This window comes from Anguilla rostrata, chromosome 14 (genome assembly GCF_018555375.3).
Source record: "Anguilla rostrata isolate EN2019 chromosome 14, ASM1855537v3, whole genome shotgun sequence".
Lineage (NCBI taxonomy): Eukaryota > Metazoa > Chordata > Actinopteri > Anguilliformes > Anguillidae > Anguilla > Anguilla rostrata.
In genome coordinates, this window is record NC_057946.1 from 14,499,562 (window position 1) to 14,514,573 (window position 15,012).

The 15,012-nt window shown below is 47.9% G+C and overlaps 1 protein-coding gene across 2 annotated transcripts in view; it reads left to right on the forward strand.

The window, feature by feature from the left end:
* The window catches only part of zmiz2 (zinc finger, MIZ-type containing 2), a 45,774-nt gene that overhangs the window by 27,649 nt on the left and 3,113 nt on the right, over window positions 1-15,012 (forward strand). For both annotated transcript variants that reach the window (XM_064308227.1, XM_064308228.1), the window contains exons 5-18: window positions 270-453; window positions 1,045-1,266; window positions 2,596-2,790; window positions 3,206-3,310; window positions 3,655-3,823; window positions 4,414-4,555; window positions 5,258-5,468; window positions 6,569-6,674; window positions 7,924-8,081; window positions 8,596-8,663; window positions 8,971-9,039; window positions 9,664-9,908; window positions 12,356-12,525; window positions 14,069-14,278. In XM_064308227.1, coding sequence (XP_064164297.1) covers window positions 270-453; window positions 1,045-1,266; window positions 2,596-2,790; window positions 3,206-3,310; window positions 3,655-3,823; window positions 4,414-4,555; window positions 5,258-5,468; window positions 6,569-6,674; window positions 7,924-8,081; window positions 8,596-8,663; window positions 8,971-9,039; window positions 9,664-9,908; window positions 12,356-12,525; window positions 14,069-14,278 — 2,254 coding nt within the window. The remainder of the gene's footprint in view (window positions 1-269; window positions 454-1,044; window positions 1,267-2,595; window positions 2,791-3,205; window positions 3,311-3,654; window positions 3,824-4,413; window positions 4,556-5,257; window positions 5,469-6,568; window positions 6,675-7,923; window positions 8,082-8,595; window positions 8,664-8,970; window positions 9,040-9,663; window positions 9,909-12,355; window positions 12,526-14,068; window positions 14,279-15,012) is intronic.

A 15,012-nucleotide genomic window follows, 5' to 3' on the forward strand; every position in this document is an offset into this window, starting at 1 on the left:
AATGCATATGTTTAGATGCATATGTTTCATAATATATAATAATTGTCTCTTTGTACAGTTTACTTTACCTGCAAACAACTGTTTTGATTGTTGATTATAGGTGTTTTCTGTTAAGGTATTTTGTAACATAAATTTGAATGTGTTTGTACTGATTCCTGACTGTGTGCAGGGTGTGTATAGTGTTATATTCAGCACTATTCTATAATTTGTATAATATTATATGATGTGTGTGTGTGTACTGTAATCTTTTGTTATCTGTTCTTGCTCAGCTACCCCAGCGGTGGGACGGGGTCCATGGGGATGCCCCCTCACGGAGTTCGTCCCCCTACGGACTTCACCCAGGCTGCCGCCGCAGCAGCTGTGGCTGCGGCGGCCGCTACGGCAACGGCGACAGCCACGGCAACGGTCGCCGCCATACAGGAGAAACAGAACCAGGAGCTGAACTATGGGCCGGTAAGTAACGGGTAACAGCGCAGGTGGCGGGGGGGGGGGGGGGGATTCTCGTGCGTGCTCAGGTGTTGCCCCTTCCAAAGGCAGGCAGCCAGGTGGCTGTGCGCCCCCACCTGGCCAGAGAGGGGAAGGGCTGCCGTCTTGGCTGTGAGCCGGCCTTGACTGGCAGGCCAGGGAAATGGGTGCAATTACAGCGAGACGAAAAGCACACAGAGACACAGACTGCCACATGCTGGGCTTTTTTGAAAGCGGTTTTCATTGTGCAAGGAGGTGAGATGTCAGTCAGATGAAACATTGTCACTTAGAAAATGCAGCAGCAGTACCTTGTGTAAGTGAGTTTGTGTGGCTGGGTGTGTGTGTGTGTGTGTGTGTGTCTGTGTGTGTCTGTGTGTGTCTGTGTGTGTGTTCATTCTCCATGCCCTTGGCTTGTTGTTTCCTCATACCAATGTCCAGCCCTTTCCCCACCCTGTCTACTCTCTGGCTCCTGCTCATTTCCAGCCATTGTTACCGTGTGTGTGTGTATGAACATGTGCGCGTGTGTGTGTGCGTGCGTGCGTGTCGCATGACGTCACCAGTGTGTTTTACGTTTTTCAGATGGGCGGAGCTTCCTCTTACAACAGCCAGTTCCTGCCTCCGTCGGGCCCCCGGGGGCCGTCTGGGATGGCCCCCACCAACATGGTGCCCTCGCGGGGCCAGTCCATGGGGCCCATGTACAGCACCCAAGGCCAGCGGCTTCCCCAGCACCAGGGCTACCCTGGAGGCCAGCAGGGGCCCCCGCGTCCACAGCAGGGCCTCAAGAGGCCCTACAACGCAGAGGTGAGCCGGGGGGGGCTTTATGGCATGCACCGCCTGCAGGCTCAGACTGGGGTCGCCAGGGTAACTGGGTCAGGCATCCTGTGCCCCCGCTATCCGCTCCGAACAGCACGATACAATGAAAACGCTGAGCTAAAGACCAAGGCCCCCAGTCGCGGAAATGAGGTCATGCGCGTGTTGCTTCTCAAGGGCAAGGGGTGATGTCACATCCTCTAGCGCAGGGGTGGGCAACCGTGGTCCTGGAGTGCCGGTGGCGTTTCTGGGTTTTATCCCATCCATTATAAGTCTGAGCCTGAATATTCTGAATGGTGAAACACTGAGGGCCTCCAGCACATGGCCACTTGCGTTCATTACACCTGATTACTGAAAATGCTGCAGTTTTATTATACCCAAAACACTACAGTAAGCACATTTTCCCATAACTGCAACCCTTCTCAAGATTAGGGGTGTGGTGTAATACAGTGTAGGATAACAGCGCTTGTTATTCACAAGGTTGCGGGTTCAGTTCCCAGCTTGGGGCACTGCCGTCGTTCCCTTGAGCAAGGTTCCTGGACTGAATTGCTTCAGTACCCAAAATATCCAGCTGTATAAATGGATTGTTTGTACAGAACAGTAATGTAAAAAGAATGTTATCTTCCCTGGGTAAGCACATCTGCTAACGACTAGAATGAGTAGAGGTGTGAAGTCTGGCATCCTGGTATAAACCGCACAGAAAAAGCTGCATTTCTGCATCAGGACACCTGATCGTTCCTCTGCAGATGATTTGGCTGCACAATCACTTGCATGCCCCCCGCCACTTGGTCTGCACAATCAGTTGAGGTTTTTACTGCTAAATAAAGTAAAAATAGCATTAGGAGATGTCGAATCGAGTTATGGGCCTGCCGTCGGCTAGTAGTATAATAACAAATCCCTTTCTGTTGTCTGGTTGCCCAGTGGCCTGTCCAAAAGCTTCTGGATCCTTCTATGTGTAACTGAATGCCCTGCTGCACATCTCATCATTGAAGAATGGGTGGGATTCAGAGCACCAAGCTAATGTTTTCTATTATGAGTTGTTTAATGTGTGTGTGTGTGTATCCCTCCAGGAATTGAATAAAGTTATCTTTGTGTTGGAAGGCTACCAGATGTACTACAGGGCATAGCCATTGGGGCTCCTCTTGGAGCAGAAATGTATGTTTTTAAATTTAATTTTAGTGACCATCATTTTACCAGCACTGTGAATATTCTTCAGCAGAATTGCCTGCAGGTGCCGTGCTGAGCCTGTCTCCAGGGTGAACTCAGAGCCTGCGATGCGGAGACTGAGTAGATTACTCATTCTCTGTCTCTTGCCTCCAGGGCTACCCGGGCCAGCAGTACCCGCCCCAGATGGGGAACCCGGGGCCCTACCCAGGCTCCCCCATGCAGTACCACGCCCCCGGGCTCCAAAGATCGGCCCCGTCCCCCTCCTACCCCGGCCACAGGATGCCCCTACAGCAGGGCAACATGGGCCAGTACCCCCCCGGACCTGCAAACCCGGGCCAGTACTACAAGGTAAAGGGGGTATTTACTCTGTCATACCTCTCAGCTTCAGGGGCCACTCTGTGTCCCTAAATTTAAGGATTAGCTCTGCTAGCGGAGCTTGTATTTCTGCTTTTTTCAGTGGGTTCATTGTTGTCCGGTATGCAGGTTGCTTGTATTTAGAATTTTTGTACTGTGTTCCTTCATACTTCTTAGCAAAACATTCGCCCTTTCATTTAGTTGCAGATATGACATTACCGCCTTCCTGTATAAAAGAGTAATTGTAGTGGTGATTCTCTGTGAGTGCAGCGTTGTGTCAGTGCTCTGTCAGCCCTTTTGCAGGTGTTATAAAGGGGTTTATGGTAATGATGCGTAGCCGGGACAGGGGTCTATGAGAGTGCCCTGTGCCCTGACATAATGAGGACGCCCCTGTTTATGTCTCCGGCAGTCTGAACAGTTCAATGGCCAGGGTAACACCATCACTGGCCTGCCAGCAGGGGGTGCTGGAGGAGGGGGAGGGTACAGCACATTCAACCAGGCTGCAGTCAATGGGGTGAGTGTGTGTGTGTGTGTATATCTGTCTGTCTATACATTTGTGTGTGCATTTGCACTTGTGTAAATTTGTGTGTCTAACTTGTGTGTGTGTGTGATTCGACATTTGTATGTTTCTGCTCGACTGGTTGTATGAACAGGATTCTGTGTTTGTGTGATTGCTTGTGTGTGTGTGTGTGTTGTTTTTCAGTGGAGGTGAAGAGTACTGTTTGTAGAAGGCATTCTTCCCTTCATTATGTTTAGTTAGAATGTGAATTGCATTTATACAGCTCACTGTGGTCTGTGTGGTTTGGTATCAGACTTAATTTTTCTCTCTCTCTCTCCCCCCCTCTCACTCACGCACAGCCTGGAAGGGCGATGCCAGGGTACCCCAGTTCTCCACTCCCGGGGAACCCCACCCCCCCGATGACCCCCGGCAGCACCATGCCCCCCTACATGTCCCCAGGCCAGGACGTCAAGTCCCCCTTCCTCCCCGACGTCAAGCCCAACATTAACTCCCTGCCGCCCCCTACTGGTAAACATTGCATGCTTCCACAGCACATCTCGGCACATGCGATTGATTTTAAAGCACAGAGCCCAGAATCTGGGGCGATGCCAGAATACCCCTCAGGCAGGGTCTTTTAAATAGATTACCTACGTTAAAATGAGGCGCAGTTATAAATAATGCACCTGTTTTTGGGTCTGCTTGGTGGCTCGTCCTGTTAAAACAGTATTTCACTGCGTGGGTGGGCCCAGCGGTTTAGTGTCATGACCCTGACCACGCCCCTGGGGGAGGTTCTTGATTGTCCGTCCCAGAGGGAGGGAGGGAGGGACTCGGCTGTGATTCGCTGGTTGTCATAATGCATCAGTAAGCAGAGCTGCTGGCCTGTGGTGTGACCTGGTGTCTGTGAAATGGCAGCTGGATGGCACACGCTCATCTGTGGAAAATAATTAGGCTCAATAAGGTGAATTCCCATCTTGTTGTAAACAGAAGTTTGAAATGTGAAACACAAGCATGGGGGGGAATGATCTAGCCCGTAGCCCTCAGACCTTCAGTGATGCTGATGAAGGCGCGAAGAGATCGCGAGGGGTTGTTCTGTGACCGCTCCCTCCCCCTTCCCGTAGGTAACCCTAGCGACGACCTTCGGCTGACCTTCCCCGTGCGGGACGGGGTGGTCCTGGAGCCCTTCCGTCTGGAGCACAACCTGGCTGTCAGCAACCACGTCTTCCAGCTGCGCGACCACGTGTACAAGACTCTCATGATGAGGTCAGAATTTACCCGTCAAAATATCATTACCATTTATAAATATTACACGTTTAGTTGATTACTGATAGGATAAGCACAGGGGAAGCCTGATCCTCGATCAGGACTTCTTCTCTGAGATGCTTTGAGAATTCTGGCCCTGATCTCGGGTGAGCCTGGAGATCTCGTTTTAGCTCCTAATAGATAAGGCTAGGATATGGATGGGGAAACCTGATCGTAGATCAGCACCCCTCTTCTGAGGCACTTCAAGAATATGGAACCAGATCTTGCGGAAGAAGAGATTTCAAATGTGTGTCACCTGGTTAAATAAGGCATAAATGAAAATAAATGGTACTACTACTCAACCCTTTTAATAAGCAACCACATCTACTGAGACCCACCTCTTATTGAAGGCTAACCTGAGGTCAAATATGGAACAAACTTCCTGGATGGACAGGAACTAGTGCAGCACATGTCAAAGCGTGCATTGTTTCATTGGACCAGTGTGAATGATGTCCCTGGAAATTGTCTTATACAGTAGCGATAAGTTATTTTCTGTGCATGTGCATCTTGTAACCCAATCACGACCCCTCCCACTACCCGCGGGTGGGGCCTGGTCCACAGTTTGGGGAACCAGGTCTCTTCATGCTTCATTCAGTGACCGTTCAGCGATTTCCCCCCCGCGTCTCGTGATTGGTGCATGCTCGTGTGTGTCCGTCTGCGCAGGCCGGACCTGGAACTGCAGTTCAAGTGCTACCACCACGAGGACCGGCAGATGAACACAAACTGGCCGGCCTCTGTGCAGGTGAGCGTCAACGCCACGCCCCTCACCATCGAGCGCGGGGACAACAAGACCTCCCACAAGCCCCTCTACCTGAAACAAGTGTGCCAGCCCGGCCGGAACACCATCCAGATCACTGTCACCGCTTGCTGCTGCGTAAGTTCCCACGCTCACTGTTAGCTTTTCGGGTTTATCACTAGGTGATGCTCTGTTTCTCTACGATTTACACTGTGGTGATGCTCTGTTTCCGGAACACTATCCGTCCTGTACCGCCTTCTCTGGTAAGTTCTCTGTTTATCTGGTTTACACTGTGGGTGATGCTCTGTTTCTCTAGGGTTTACACTGTGGGTGATGCTCTGTTTCTCTAGGTTAACACTGTGGGTGATGCTCTGTTTCTCTAGGGTTTATCACTGTGGGTGATGCTCTGTTTCTCTAGGGTTTATCACTGTGGGTGATGCTCTGTTTCTCTAGGGTTTAACACTGTGGGTGATGCTCTGTTTCTCTAGAGTTTAACACTGTGGGTGATGCTCTGTTTCTCTAGAGTTTAACACTGTGGGTGATGCTCTGTTTCTCTAGAGTTTAACACTGTGGGTGATGCTCTGTTTCTCTAGGGTTTAACACTGTGGGTGATGCTCTGTTTCTCTAGAGTTTAACACTGTGGGTGATGCTCTGTTTCTCTAGGGTTTAACACTGTGGGTGATGCTCTGTTTCTCTAGGGTTTAACACTGTGGGTGATGCTCTGTTTCTCTAGGGTTTAACACTGTGGGTGATGCTCTGTTTTCTAGGTTAACACTGGTGATGCTCTGTTCTCTAGGTTAACATGGGGTGATGCTGTTTTTAGGTTTAACCTGTGGTGATGTGTTTCTTAGGTTTCACTGGTGATCTTATTCCTATCTTGTTCTTTTTCACTGTGGTATGCTCTCTGCTTTCTAGGGTTTAACTGTGGGTGATGCTCTGTTCTCTAGGGTTAACACTGTGGGTGATGCTCTGTTCTCTAGAGTTTAACACTGTGGGTGATGCTCTGTTTCTCTAGGGTTTAACACTGTGGGTGATGCTCTGTTTCTCTAGGGTTTAACACTGTGGGTGATGCTCTGTTTCTCTAGGGTTTAACACTGTGGGTGATGCTCTGTTTCTCTAGGGTTTAACACTGTGGGTGATGCTGTTTTTATAGTGTCTATAACTGTGTGGTGCTATGTTTCTATAGGGTTTATGGCTGTGTAATATATAATTCTCTCTCTCTCTCTCCCTGTCTCCAGTCTCATCTCTTCGTGCTGCAGCTGGTACACAGGCCGTCAGTGCGGTCGGTACTGCAGGGTCTCATGAAGAAGAGGCTGCTACCAGCTGAGCACTGCGTCACCAAGAGTGAGCACCGCTGTTACTGTATACCACACTGTCACTGTATCACTACACTGCCACTGTATCTACCACACTGCCACTGTATCACTACACTGCCACTGCCACTGTATCTACCACACTGTCACTGTATCACTACACTGCCACTGTATCTACCACACTGTCACTGTATCACTACACTGCCACTGTATCTACCACACTGTCACTGTATCACTACACTGCCACTGCCACTGTATCTACCACACTGTCACTGTATCACCATACTGCCAGTGTCACTGTATCTACCACACTGCCTCTGTCACTGTATCTACCCACACTGTCACTGCTACTGTACCTACCACACTCACTGCCACTGTATCACCACACTGTCACTGTCTCTACCACACTGCCACTGTATCTACCACACTGCCACTGCCACTGTATCTACCACACTGTCACTGTATCACTACACTGTCACTGTATCTACCACAATGTCACTGTATCACTACACTGCCACTGCACTGTATCTACCCACTGTCACTGTATCACCATACTGCCAGTGTCACTGTATCTACCACACTGCCTCTGTCACTGTATCTACCCACACTGTCACTGCTACTGTACCTACCACACTCACTGCCACTGTATCACCACACTGTCACTGTCTCTACCACACTGCCACTGTATCTACCACACTGCCACTGTATCTACCACACTGTCACTGTATCACTACACTGTCACTGTATCTACCACAATGTCACTGTATCACTACACTGCCACTGCCACTGTATCTACCACACTGTCACTGTATCTACCCACACTGTCACTGCTACTGTACCTACCACACTCACTGCCACTGTATCACCACACTGTCACTGTCTCTACCACACTGCCACTGTATCTACCACACTGTCACTGTATCACTACACTGCCACTGTATCTACCACAATGTCACTGTATCACTACACTGCCACTGCCACTGTATCTACCGCACTGTCACTGTATGACCATACTGCCAGTGTCACTGTATCTACCACACTGCCACTGTCACTGTATCTACCCACACTGTCACTGCTACTGTAACTACCACACTCACTGCCACTGTATCACCACACTGTCACTGTCTCTACCACACTGCCACTGTCACTGTGTCCGCCACACTACGTCACTACATCACCCCCTCTCTGGTGTAGAGTGGTTTGTCTAGCAGTGGGATTCATGTACGACAGATGCACTGATATCTGTGGCTCTCTTTGTCCTCCCTGTCCCCCCCCCCCAGTAAAGAGGAACTTCAGCAGTGGTACAATCCCTGGCACGCCAGGGCTGAACGGGGAGGACGGGGTGGAGCAGACGGCCATCAAGGTGTCTCTCAAGTGTCCAATCACCTTCCGCCGCATCCAGCTCCCTGCGCGAGGTCACGACTGCAGACACATACAGGTACGGGGAGCTCAGACACTGCCCCCCTCTCTCTCTGCATTCACAAAGAGTCTTCAGAGGTTACACACACTACTCACGGTGCTACTCACACAAGTACATAAGCCTACTCAAACGTCAAGCATCAAACTATCACAGGGATGTATTCTGCCACCCTTTACAATATCTAGGATTCTAAATACAAAAGGTTTGGAACAGGAACTGTGTTAGTCCAGAAGTTTATGCATGGTGCAAAATATAAACAATGAGACAGATTGGCCATGTGATGCTAAAGTTAACATTGTCATGCAGAACGCTCAGTCAGATTCATTTCCACACGAAAATGGAGCACCACACTGCCTGCTTTTCAGTCACGCAATTTCGACGGTAACTTTCATGGACCTCATTGTTCACTTCAGAATTGGGAGGCTAAAAATGAAAAGTTATTTATTTCTGCATTTGTATGTGTGGAGAATCAGCCTATGGGAGTGCGGAGCAGCAGGTTGACACCCTATTGCCCCTTTGTGTTTCCTCGCAGTGCTTTGACCTGGAGTCGTACCTGCAGCTCAACTGTGAAAGAGGGACCTGGCGGTGTCCTGTGTGCAAGTAAGTTGCTCCCCTCAATCATCTAGTTTGGGTCAATCATTGCCATCCAGTTTGGGTCAATTACATATCAATTCAGTATTTTCACTGAATTAACTGAAATTCATTAAATCAATTCAGGTTCTCAAAATGATGAGATTTTTTCAACTGGCTTCCAGAATTGAAACAGAAGTGACCCCATTGCTGCCAGTTATTTCACCTGTTGATGCTCCTGCACCAGGGCGCTGAGTTTGGGAAGGAGGGTCCTGTACACCCCTGAACCTGCCTGACTTTCTCTCTTGTGTGTGTGTGTGTGTGTCTCCCCCAAAAGTAAAACTGCTCTCCTGGAGGGGCTGGAAGTGGACCAGTACATGCTGGGGATCCTCATCTATATTCAGAAGTGAGTTAACTATGGGCCTGTGCCCACAGGGCCCCACTTCCTGCATCACTTCCTGTTCAGTGAGTCCAGGTCACACTAATGGTTCAGTAGGTACATGATGCTGACTGGTTGTACTTGCCTACCTGTCTGAGCAGCTGCTTCAGAGCAATATGGGGGAATTAAAGCAGCTCTTACAGAAAGGATGAATGTTTCTGAATGGTAGTGTTGAGGAAGCTACTCTGAAAATGTAGCTGTGTCCACACTACCTCGCTACTTGATTAAAATATAACTACATTGAAAAACAATTAACTTCCAAGTAGTTAAGATATCACGATACTGGGAAATGTAGTTAATCTATTAGCACTGGTAGTTCCGCTACTCCCCAGCACTGCTGAACAGAATGATTTACCCCAAAAACCTTCCAGTGAGGGGGTGGCTGTCCTAGTGGCAGCAAAAAAGGGCTCTCTTCAGCTCGGACGTAGATAAGCATACAGCCACTCGTATCTACTTTAAGTCTCACTTTCCTCCTCCTTCCGTCTGTACCTGCATGCTTCTTTCTTAATGGTTACTTCTCTCTTTCTTTTCTCCTCATCCCCCCACCGCTCCGTCTTTTCCCTCCTCCCCCTTTTCCCTCGCTCCACGCAGCTCGGATTATGAAGAGATCACGATCGACCCGGTGTGCAGCTGGAAGCCTGTTCCGGTGAAGCCGGACCTGCACATTAAGGAGGACCCGGACGGCCCGACCCTGAAGCGCTGTCGCACCCTCAGCCCCAGTCTCATGATCCTGCCCAACGTCATGGAGATGATCGCAGCGCTGGGACCCGCTTCCTCGCCCTACCCCTCTCTGCCACCGGGGGGCAGCAGCAGCACACCTGACTACCCCAGCCAAGGTAAGGTGACATCACTCTCCTGAGTAGCTACCTCAGTACCAGCAAGTAAGGAGACGTTACTGCCGGAGCTAACTATGAGCTACCTGACCCAGCCAAGGTAAGGAGACACTCTACCTCTGCACAGAGCTGAACTTAGTGTTAGCATACCTGAGTACTCCAGCCAAGGTAAGGAGACACTCTACCTCTGCACAGAGCTGAACTTAGTGTTAGTGTACCTGACTACCCCAGCCAAGGTAAGGTGACATTCTACCTCTGCACAGAGCTGAACTTGTGTTAGCGTACCTGAGTACTCCAGCCAAGGTAAGGTGACAGTCTACCTCTGCACAGAGCTGAACTTACTGTTAGCATAACTGACTACCCCACCCAGAATGACACCACCCAGGCAAAACCCTGAGGGCAGCATTGGAATACCTTGAGACCATTGGCTTGTTCTTGCGTGCGCGTCACAATGCGTAACCTGAGAACAAATTTTGCAGATCCCTGGAAGGTATCTCTGGAATGAATTGTGTAATTTATGCAGACCAGTTTAAGTCGTACAAACGGGCTCATGCTCTGAATCACATTTAGCCTTCTCGATTTTAACTCTTGGACCGGGGTTACATTCACATTGTTCCATTCTGCCCCAGGTATTTTCTTTATCATTTTAAGTTCATTGTTAGTGGATGAACTTGATTGTTTTTTAAAAGCAGAATGCTGCTTGCCATTAAAATATGAATGCGTGACCGTGAAGTCCACCTGTCAGCCGGGGAAGTGTGTGAATGTGACGGCACAAACAGAATCAACTGGTGCCGGAGTTTGCTTTAGTGATACCGGAGTAGCACAACGGAGGTACAATCCCACCGTACCACAGCCGGAACCCTTCCCCAGCCCACTGCCTGCTCCTCGCCCCACATTGCAGAGAGTAGATGGGTAGCAGTGAGCAAGGGGGCAGAGGCACTTCAGCTGCCCGAAACTCCCCCCCCGTTCCAGTTTATATAACAGACTTGGAGTTCTGGGGGCAATATTGAGTCTGATGGTTGTGAAGCACTGTGGGTTGTTGAGTGTTATTATAAATGTGAAAGCCACAAGTGCAAAGTAAAAAAATAAAATAAAAAAAATAATTTCCATTGAATGTTTCCCAGGTGCCAGAGTGCTTGATCTTGTAGGTCTGGGGTGCCCAGTACGTGGGCCCAGTCACTATCGAGCAGTCGATCGCAGAGGCCATGCTGGTGGAGCTTGTGTCGTTTTAAAAAAAAAATGCTAAATCAGTTAAAATTCAAATTACTCCCGTTTTCATCCCTCTGCCCTGTGGCTTCTCTCTGACAGACAGGTGCGCTTGATTTACATGAAATGTGGCCAATCTGCCGCTGTTGAGAACTTTTGCTGTTGTTACAGTAAGCATGGCCATTCATGATATAGACACCAGCGTACTGTAGATGGTACTGGAAAACGTAGTTAAGTTAGTAGCTCTGCCCAACACTTGATACATAGAACACTAGCCCACAAAAAAAAGTTGGATAGTGGTTGCACACAATATTACTAAGTAGACTCAGAAAAAAATGTTGGATTAACTTCATAAAATTATGGACATTAAGTACATCAGTTTGTCCTATCCTACTTAATAATATTGCATGTATCCAGTGCCCAATGATTTCTTTTTTGAGTGTAGATATGACATAGTGAACAGCTATGGGAGAAATTTACTGGCAGTTTGTAATGAATTTGCATGTCAATGACTCCCTGGTCCAACACTGGTTCTGAGGGGGACCCTTATCGGAGTTTGTGGACTTTCTTATCTTGGTTGTGTTGAAGTATGATGAGATACTCCTGCTTGGTGATTTTAACATTCATGTCAATAATGCTTTTAATTAGTATGTTTGAGGGTTTTTTAATCTCGTTGAGTCTATTAGTTTTGTACATGTTTCAGGACTTGGTCATTTGCATGGGCACACCCTTGATCTGGTTGTGACCCATGGCCAGGTCAGTTTCATCCTTTGTTTATATGCTTGGAAACATTATTATAAGCATGATATCCCCTTTCATTGCTATGCAGATGATATATGATTATATTTGTCAGCAAAACCCGCTGATACAAGTAAAATTTCCTGCTCTCCATAACTGTCTCATGGATATCAAATTCTGAATGTGCCAGAATTTCCTCCAGCTAAATTCTGATGATACTGAAGATCTGACACTGTTCAGAGGCAGTTTCATTTAATAATAAGAATACATTTAATTTTTATAGCGCCTTTCCCAGACCCAAGGTCGCTTTGCAAAAACATAACAGGCAAAATGCGATTTGATTTACACAAGGCTGGACACATTGATCCCAAATGTTAAATCTGAAGTTAAAGACCTTGGTGTTGTTTGCGTGTGTTATTTAACACCCCAAACTCTGTGAGTCCCGTTTGTGAAAATGAAAGGTCAGTTCACGGCTCTGTCTGTCTGCACCCCCCTCCCCCCTTCAGCTGGATCGGGATACTCCAACCAGCCAGGATTTTCGGATTTCCCCAACGCCCCAGGGACTCCGACTCTGGGGGAGTTTTCCTCCGGACCGCCACCACTGTCCTACCAGGCCGACCTGCCCAGCGGGCTCCTCACCCCCGAAAAGCCCGTGGGGCACCCCATGTCTGCGCAGGTGAGCTACCTTCAGCACTCTGCATTAACTTAAACCAGCGCCGTGCAAAAAAAGCCGCCAATGGCAGCTGACTGGCGGAGATCAGGGCCATGTGTCAGCTGCAGACCTGGAGGAAATGCACTCAAATGAACTGTATAACCTCTACATTTCAGATCCCAGAGAATCTTAAACTAAACTCTGTTAACACAAAGGTACAATCATATGAAAGAAAAGATTTTTGGTGTATTGGCGAAAGTAAAATTTGAAATTATGAGTTATCTGGTGAGGGAGGTTACTGCTGTCAAATGGGTTAATGTATTTCAAGGACTTATTAGATCCAGGTTAGGTTGCCTGTACTTGCCCTTAGTTCTTATTATTTGTGCCCCACCCCCACATTATAAATGTGTGCACCTTAGCAGCACAAAGCTTTTAAAGCTGTAATTCAGGTTCCACAAAGCCCAGAAATCGTTGGGTGCTTTGCTGACCGCAAAGCCTGCAAATGCCCAGGAATCCAAGAGCGACGGCAAAACATCTATACTTTAGCTGTTTAGCTGTAGCTGAGAACAGGATGATCCGTTTTGCGAGACACCTGAGGTCGCTCGCTGCCAGGCGTGCCGCGGAAGGGGTTTGTGGGATCGCGTTTCTCATGGGAACTTGTCTTACGATCCTGGCCGGGCAGTTTATCCAAAAACGCTGGACTGCCACTCAAAAAGACATGACCTGGAAGTGAATGAATGTAAATCTGTATTTAACATATAAAGGAAACAGTCCTTCAGCTAGCAATATAAGAACAAACACAGGTCTGCATATTGCAGTGAACTACACATGAGCCAGGTGAGTGCAATAAATGTTCCTGCTGGCAACAATTTCCAGATTTCTTATGGGTCCTGTAAATGACTTTGCCACTGCAATCAGAGTGAAGATATTAGGTTTCACTGATACCTGTAAATCTCTTAACAGATTAAAAAGTTAAGGCAATCTTCAGAAGAGGGCATAACTTTAGGCTCTAAAAAAATTTGAAGGTTGAGACTGAAATGCACAGGTGGCATTCAGAATTCAAATAAACCTGGACTGTAATTGCAGATTACGGGTTCATCCATTTGTACAACTGTATTTTTTTTAAATTTAATTTTACAAAATCAGGATTGGATAGACAAATCTTGAAAGAGGGTACATTAAATAGTGCCCCCAACAACAAAATATGGCCCTACAACCTTCTGGACCCAGCTTCCCTACCCATGATAGAAAAAGCGAAATGGGTCCTTAATACATCCCCCTAAATGTCAGCATTTATGTCGTCACCTTATGCCAAGGACTCCCCAAAAAGCTTTTGGCAGGTTCTTGACACGACAGCCGTTTCTCTCTGTCTCACACACCTGCTCGAGGTGGAAGGGGTTTAAAAAAAAAAAAACGAACTGCTGAAAGCAGACTCGCTGATCCTTTAGTCTTGTATGGTGTGCTGTTGCCAGTCTCCTGTTCCGTGGTACATTACACGAGTGGACGACTTGGCCGAAGACTCTGTCCTGATGCAAGTCATCCCTTCCTTCCTCTGTCCCACTCACAGATGTCCCACTCTGGCCGCATGGACCCTTCCCATAATCCCCTGCAGCAGCAGCAGCAGCATCAGGGTCTCCATGGCAGTTCGCACCTTGCGGGGCCGGGAGCACCCATACACCCTCGCAACCCTTCCCAGAATCCCCGGCTGCACACGGAAGGCTCCTTTGGTCTTGGCGGCCCAGGGGGGCCAGGGGAAGTGCCAGACCCTTCTCTTGACGTAAGTCAAGTCGGCGTGTGTGTGCTTCAGACTGAGCCCCCGCTAGTGTCCATGTTCCCCCTGATCTTTTTGTATGAATTTGGTGCCCAATATAGTGCTGAACATGTTCAATTCTCACCCTAATTTTGAATGGCCAGCTACCTGCAACCGCAACCACATTCATGCACAAACCCCACTGCCCATTTGGGAGAGTATAGACATCCATGGTTCAAAACATGTCCAGGGCTGTAAATGAACTTTTTTTGCCAGTAGTGCTGGTCATAGTAAGGTCAAAAACATTGCAGTACAGAGTAAAATTTTTAGCAGATAACTTGTATAATAAAAGTTGGAAATTGGCACCTCAAATCTACAAACTCTGCTGGCCACTCCATAATTTGGCCTACTCCTCTGTGCTTGTTCAATATTGCCAGGTTTTTAAGAGATGCATCAGGTTTTTTTACAATTACATCTGTCATTCAATGACCAAATAAATCATGACCATTTAAGCCAATAATAACAAAAGACTTGACATTTTAGCAGTCTGGGGCACATTTTAACAAATGTAGACATTCTAACAAGGAGAAGGTGTTTGAACTTTTCGTTGATTTACAAATTATTAAATTCAGTTTTTTTCCAAATTATGTTCCATGCTGTAAAAAACTGTGTGAAATCAAGGACATCATTGTGTTGTTTTTTGAAGCTTCGGGTCTCCCTGTTGTGGTCACAGTGAGAAGGCCTGTACATTTGTAGATCAG